Source organism: Pelodiscus sinensis, chromosome 4 (genome assembly GCF_052426305.1).
Source record: "Pelodiscus sinensis isolate ZL-2025 chromosome 4, ASM5242630v1, whole genome shotgun sequence".
NCBI classification, from domain to species: domain Eukaryota; kingdom Metazoa; phylum Chordata; order Testudines; family Trionychidae; genus Pelodiscus; species Pelodiscus sinensis.
This window is the reverse complement of record NC_143055.1, coordinates 24,587,060-24,594,849: the sequence shown is the minus strand read 5'-3', so window position 1 is coordinate 24,594,849 and position 7,790 is coordinate 24,587,060. Positions and strand designations below refer to the sequence as shown.

Sequence of the window (7,790 nt, the reverse complement as noted above, 5' to 3'; positions counted from 1 at the left end):
CATACTATCATAAAAAATCTCCACATGTCAGCTGAGGATTGATAGAAGTCAATAGGGAGACTTCTTATGAGTTAAGCACAAAAAAAATTGCAGGGGAAGTGTAAAATATCCCATTATTTTAAGAACTGAAACCCTGTTTATCATTTCTTTTTCTGTTATAAAGGATTTCCCATATTGACAACAAACTGATTATTCTTCGAGGCTGGATTGCTATGACTGGATACGAATGGAAATAACATGTGAGTGGTCACTAACTTCTCTATAAAAGGGCTAGCTTGTGTGACCTTTACTCACTCAAATAGTCTCATTGGTTTCAGTGGCACCACTCTTGTGAATATAAACCAGCTTGAGTATGGGCTGCCTAGTCCAGCCTTTAATGCGTGTGTAATTTTGCACTTCCTCTTGTCTACTGATCTACCCATTTACTGTAGATGTCTCTATTTTTCTTATTAGAGCCTAAGGTCCAAGATTGTCTGGGGTGACAGAGAGAACATTTGTAGAGTCTTATTCAGTTTCATGTTGTTTACACGAATCACTTGGTTGAATCATTAGCCAATTAACCTGAATGGTGTTGTCACGCTAGCCTTCCATTTTGAAATTAAGAAATGGAAGGGCTAGAGATAAACCTACAAATAGCAGATTTACTAGAAGGGGGCCCAATAGCAGCCTCTTTAATAAAAAGGAAATGTTTTCCTTCTTATCCTATTTCACTGAAATTGCTATTGATTTAATTACTACATTCTCTCTTCAAATGATGAAAGTGGAGCGCAAGTTCTGCTAACACATAGAACTGGGTGACTTGTCTAATTTATACATCCTATGGAAACTATTTTTGTCATATTCTATGATATTGTTGTGCTAGTGAAGATCATATTTCTAAAAATGGGTTATACCCTCTTGGACCTCTTCCTCCTCCTTTGAGTTGTGAGCATCAGAAGGCATAATAATCTGTTCTGTTTGATCACAGATCTGTTGCTGAACTACAAGGACGACTGACAAGAAGGAAAAGGTAGCAAGATTACTCAATGTGTGTGTGAGTGTGAGTGAGAGAGAGAGAGAGACCTACCAAAAATTATCAGGTTGGGAACTAAAACATTATTTAAATGATAAATGGTTTGTTATATATCATTTCAGTTGTTTGCTGGCTACAATTGGTTTTTACGACTGTGTGTAAAATGAAGTTGTTATTTTCCAAGAGCAGTTAACTGTTTATATTTTTTTATGCTGGCAAAGACTGCCAGGCATACCAGCCAGGAAACTTAAACACTCTTCAGTAAAGAGTTTCTAAACCTCTCTACTTAATACACAGCAGCACAAGGCAGCTCTATGATGCTAGCTCAGTGAAGTCCCAGGAGAGGCCTAAGCCCTAACAACAGAAATACTGAATCATGTTTTCATAATTCTAGTTTTCCCATGTGGCACAAGAAGGGAGATAACAAGATAATGGTGCAAAGTTCTTGAACTGTGTGATTCAAGAGGTAAAACATCATGCAAGTTACAGTTAGCAAGACATTCATCATAATATATACTGTTAGGTAAAGCAATGAATGGGAAGTTAAAGAGCAGTATAGTATTTTTTATTGTTTTGAGAGACATACATTTATGGCTGTTTAATGGAGAAATATTAAGGCCAATTTTTCAAAAGCTAGTAGCCTATGGTGTCCTTTCAAAAGAATGCTCAGGTGGCACACAAAGAGAGCAGTCTTGTGAGGTGCTGACCACCTTCCTCGTATACTGACTTCCATGAGGGAGGATGGTATTCAGCTCCTCCCAGGAGGTTTCCAGCATCTTGGAGAAGTGGATCCAGAACACATCTTCATGGCATGAGCCCTGCAAAGCACTGAGAATGTGCTGAGTGCCCTCAATTTCCAAAAAAGATCAGTGGGAGTTGAGGTTGATGGCATTCCCTATCATAGCCCTCTTTTATCCAAAAATATTTTTACAGCTTTGTTTTAATGACATTGCGGGTGGAAGTTTCCATTTTTGAAGTTATATTTGAAATGCCTGACTATTTATTTGGGCCCTCCACAAGCACAGTCCCAATAAAGCCCTGATTTATGCTGCCTCCATGCTCGCTTCCATGTTAATGAACACAAAGGCCATGCGCCACTGACCGATCATGCCAGTTCCAGGATGGTATGCTCAGTGTTTATGCAAACAAAAGTCTTTAGTGCATTCTACCTTTTCACAGAGGGAAAGTACAGTCCCAGCTTGGATTATTGCAACCTGTTCTTCATTTCTCAAATTCTAAAATACAAAAAGGTGCAACTGCATTTTACATTGGATTGTAAATCCATTCTTCATTACAAATGAGAGTGATTTTGATTTTATTCTGTGTGTCACAGAACATTGACTTTCTTTCTTAAAAAAAAACAAGCACAGAAAATATCCAGTGATTACAAATAATAAAGATAAAGTAAGTGAGCACAAGCCCTACACTTGTTAGTTCCTTGCATCATTCTCAGTATGCCTTGAAAACACATCATAGTCTAGGATGGTCTCAAACTAGAGATTTTTTTAAATGGGAAAAATATTAATTAGTTGGACTGCCCTCAATGCAAAAAAAAAAAAATGTTTGCACTGAAGCCTACGGAGCATTACAGAATTAGCCCTGTAACTTAACAGAACAACATTGCATGCTTTCAGAATGCTTTTGGAACTTACTGCACAGAATATAACCTAGAACTAACCTTCAAACTTTGTGGATCAGACAAAGTAAAACTCTTTCCTGTGTACAGGCACCCTTGTAGAAGCTACACCTCTGCATTAATATGTGAGGGAAACAATATAGAAAAATGCATTTGAACTTATTTCCTACTCCTAATTTTGTTCTAACTTTTATTACGTGATGTTGTGTGTGCTCCCTGTGCAACATCTTTTAGAGACATTCAACAGGGACACACTTCAGTCCTGAAAAACACATATGTGACCCCTGCTGTCAATTCCCATTGAAGGGAGTGCGCCTATATTGGCAAAAATGGGCCCTAACATTTGTTGTTGTATATGGAAATATATCCATAAAAAGTCCCTTAATGAATATTTGCTGGCATGCCATTCTGTGGGAGTAAGCAAACAAAAAAGGTGTCAATTACAAACAAACACAAAACCAGAAAGATATTGGAAATAAAGAAATTGGTACCCCATTATCTCCAAGGATATCAAGCTTCTTCATAAGTTCAGAAATATTCACATCCTGGAAAATATTTAATATTCATTGTTCATAAAGGAAAATATACATCACATGTATAAGATACTAATTTTCACATGGACTTTTTGTACTGTACACATCTCAAAATTGGTGTTTGGGCTAGTCTTCAGATCAAGACTTTTCACTTGGAGTAATCTCTAATACTATTAAATGAATAATGCCTGTGGTAAATCAGTCTCAAGAGCAGAAATAGATGATACAAAACAGATTAATAGAATAGATCTAGAAATGCATCATTTTTAGTTTACTAATCCTATTAAGCACAGAAATACTTATTCTTTTTTCATTTAATTTAGTTATTGATTGTAAGGGAATATTTAACATTCAAATCACATTTTAAATCTATGCCATATGAAAAAAAAAAAATCGACATTAAAATCATTTCCCAAGATGCTTTCACGCATTAAAACAATTAATTAAGCCTCACAACAACCCTGTGTGGTACAATATACTTTACCCACTTTTTAGATGAGTAAATGGAAGTACAGGTTAATAAATATTAAAACAGCTTTTGTCATGTCAAAATTAAAATGAAAGGCCACTTAAAAATAGTGAACTTTTGGTACTGGAAATCTATATAAATCTATGTATTTCTAAAAGATGCATCTGCTACAGTATATTTGACTACTAAGAGGAAGGTTAAAGAAGACTCCGGGTCCCATGAAGGTAGTATTACAAAGGGAATATGTTAATTGGTCACTTTCAATGGCATATGAGATGAAAGTCTCATTATAATTCTGTTTCTTAAAGATATATAATCTAAAATTTTAAGTTTATTACTCATTACTAACAGACTTGTGATTACTAAGGCATTTCATTCTGGTACACAGTAAAATGTTCACAGGACCTTTACCGTTAACCTCTTTTTTATATATGCAGTAAGATAGCGAGCATATAAATTATCTTTTGTGTTATAGTTTGCTAGCACATTGTATGGGCTACTGTAGTTACGGTCAAACAAGATACTCTAACAATAGCATGGTGAAATTCATGTTCGTTGTATTTCAGTGATTTCTAGATCTAATTTTTGTAGTTCACAAAGAAAAACATTTTTAGGACTGCCAGTAAAGCCCACTGAATCTGACGTCTAAAAGTCCGTTTGTGTTCTCTTTGACCTATTGTGCACTGCACTGATATTTCAGATTCTGAATTGAATTGTGGGTGAACCAGCATGGAAACGAATTCACACTAAATGTGATGTCAGCGAAAGGCTAGCAATTCATGTAAAACTTAATTGTCTCATTGAGGCACGCAGGTAAGGTGTTGGATATTGACTTTATTATATGCTCATCATGGGCCTCATCTAAAGCCAACTGAAACAAACCAAGTTAAATCAAACTCAATGTCTACTAGGCACCAGCCAGCCATGGTTGATGGTGTATGAGTAGCAGGAAAGGAGGACCAGATTATGACAAGATTGTGATATTTTGCATGAAGTTAAACTACTTTTTGCTCAGGATTTGGCACTAACAGCACATACAGGAATGCTCCTAAGTCTGCCTGTCAGGGGTCAGGTTTCTGACCCATATAGCAGTACAGGTAATACACAGGCTTGATAGATCCTGAGCTCTGTCTCAGCACAAAGATGTTTTCGTGTCCATAGGCAAGGCATGGACTACATGCAGAAGGCAGGGAGACCAATGGAAAAAGGGTCACATTGAGTTGAGAAGACTTTGCATAATATTTCTTATGGTCCCGGGCCCTGATTCAGCAAAAAAACTTAGGCTATGTCTAGACTACATCCCTCTTTCAAAAGAGGGATGTAAATTTGACATATTGAAATTGCAAATGAAGCTGGGATTTGAGTTTCCTGTGCTTCATTTGAATAATTGCATCACAGCTTTCTTTAAAAAAACGCTATTTCGAAAGTGAAACCGCAGTTTAGACACAGTTCTTTTGAAAAGACAAGACTTTTCCGAAAGATCCTGTAAACCTATTTTTTTGTTTTGCTGTATTAGGTCCTCCTGGAGACATTACAGGGATCATAACCAATAATGGAAAAGGTGCCACTTTTCTGGCAGCAACTGTACATTTGGTATTGAATAAATGTGGAGTCATATGACAAATCAACTGATCATATCATATTCTTCCCTACATATATTTTCTACTATTCAGTTTAAGCTATTTCTAAATTCTCAAGTGACTGGCATTCATTTTGGAAGAATACCTGGCAGTCTAGGGGTGCATCTACACAGCACCCTAAACCTGAAATAAGATACAAATCTATTTTGAAATAGCTATTTTGAAAATTGACACATCTACACAGTGCCAAATTTCGAAACAACATGCTATTTCGAGCCATTCCTTATCCCTCGTGCAACAAGGTTTACTGGGATGGCAAAATAGTGCGGTCATTATTTAAAAAAATATTTCAAAACAATGGGCGGCTTGTGTAGACATGGGGTATCTATTTTGGGATACCTCTGATATCCCAACATAGCCATGCAGAGTGGACATACCTAAGTAGAAGAATTCTTTCAGGAAATCTCTTTCACCTGCTATTCATCCTACAGCTTTCTTTTCTCAGAACTTGATCATATCTTTCTCTTTGCTGAAGAAAACTATTTCTTACATCTGAATCACTGCTGTACTAAGGTAACTGTGATTTAAAGTGTTCATGTAGGTACAGGGGTGTTGCTGACAATGCTCCTGGTTAGCCAACCATCGTAAGAGCAATTGAAGCCACATCTACCTTTATTCCTTCCTGTTGACAGAACAGTTGAAGTGCACTTCCATTGTTTTCAGGGAAGGTGGTTATATGGAGGTTAAATGCCGGTGACCTTCGTTCTCTCTCCTAGGGAAAGATTTCATTTAAAAAAAACAATATATATGATTATACAATAATGTTAGTTTCTCCCCAAGCTATTCATGACAAACCTAAATTTACTGATATTAAGAAATCCGTAGATCCCTAATCACAGTTAAAGCACAAGAAGTTTTTCATGCTCTTCAGGGTACTTTAAGGATTACTAAAGTCCTCATTCAATAATTGAACCCATGCAAGCAGAGCCTATACAACATTGAAAGCAATGGTCCACTTATATGGATCCAATAATAAGGATAGGGAACTTAGATAGTCCTCTAAAGTATTTCATATTAAGTGGACAATTGTGAGGCTGCAGAACAAAATGTCAGTATTATGACCTTGAAGAAATTGTGTCTATTCTAAAATGACATGCATTTTTGTTCTGAAATTTTTCAGTAATAAATCTTAATGTTAACCAGACTAAACTAGCAATGCAGATAGCTAAAAACTTACATTCCGCATTTTAATTCCTCAAGTCCAGCAATTCACTACTCATCTCAGTTTTGTATAATACATTCTACTTTCTATTTAACATTTTCTGTGCCAAGAAGAGATTCTCTCTAAAACTGAAACATTTAAAAATATATTCAGCACATTTCATGGATTTCTTCAAAATACTGATCCATTATTTCCATGGAATAGCTGTATTCTTTCAGCAAATGAGGATCTTTTATTAAATGATGATGTGCTTATAAAAGTGGATGGATTGGAAGATCTGGAAGCTGTAGGTCTGGGCCTTATTCTGAATAAGAGTAACCCTGCTGAAATTAGTGGAATTACAGCAGTGTAAATGAGATCAAAATCACCCCAACTTCCATCTTTATTCACAGCACAGAGATAGCATGGGCATACAGCAGTTCAAGCTTCCCCACAACTCCCCGAAGAAGTTTTAGCTCTGCTCTGCAGAAATAAATAGTGGTGAAAGGACAGTTCAGTTGCCATTTCCATTCTGTCCAAAGCCTGACTTCCAAAACTACAAAAGAAGGACATTTTGTTGATTTGTGATATTGACACTTACCTTTTGTGAAAAGAGCTCCAACCATGCTCTTATTTTACAAGTCACCAAAAGATAATGACTTGGTCATTACCAATGTAAACTGAATTTAAAGCTGCAACCCAGAGGTGAAAGGCTCTGTTTCACATCACCTTTTCCCCCACATATTGTCTCCTATAGAGGCTTGCACATATACCTAATTTATACAAAATCTAATTTTAATCTTTAGGTACAACATTAAAATATGTTATTTGTCTGTGCTAAGTGACAGACAATTGATGCTATTTCCTAATCTACTCTAATTTTCATCTGAAATAATTCAGTTTAACACCAGGCATGCAAATACTTTCTCCAACAGCTGCATAATTTTGCTACAGCTGTCAATCTGTCATTTTTGTGCCTATGCATTTGTCCATCATGAGAGAGATTTCTTTTCCATGCTTTACTTGCAATCACATGAAATTCCTTCAGTCATTATTCAGTAAATTGGTACTCAATGAGGAGAATAAATACACTGTACTCCAAGACAGTTTAGTTTTCATGTGATTCTTTAGTTACATGCATGAGATCAATTTTACCAAGACGTCTTAAATTTTGGAAAATTGGTTGTTAAATTAGCTGCCAATTTTAACTTATTCTGTATGTTAATTTAAAATCAGTAAAATATACAGAATACAAGTTACTCTACATTTTTCATTTCCCAGAATGTCTACTGAGACACTAAAAATCTCATAGTGAATAATCTGTATTACATGCTATGGACTTTTAACTATAAAGATGGT

At 35.9% G+C, this 7,790-nt stretch overlaps 1 protein-coding gene across 1 annotated transcript in view; it reads right to left on the bottom strand.

Annotated features, from left to right (window-relative positions):
* Nucleotides 1–849: 849 nt before the first annotated feature.
* Nucleotides 850–7,790, bottom strand: part of JAKMIP1 (janus kinase and microtubule interacting protein 1) — a 161,386-nt gene continuing 154,445 nt past the window's right edge. The window contains exons 17-19 of the mRNA XM_089777801.1: nucleotides 5,901–6,002; nucleotides 3,140–3,193; nucleotides 850–2,247 (exon numbers count right to left, since the gene is read on the bottom strand). Of these exons, the coding sequence (XP_089633927.1) occupies nucleotides 2,143–2,247; nucleotides 3,140–3,193; nucleotides 5,901–6,002 (261 nt within the window). The 3' untranslated portion in view covers nucleotides 850–2,142. The remainder of the gene's footprint in view (nucleotides 2,248–3,139; nucleotides 3,194–5,900; nucleotides 6,003–7,790) is intronic.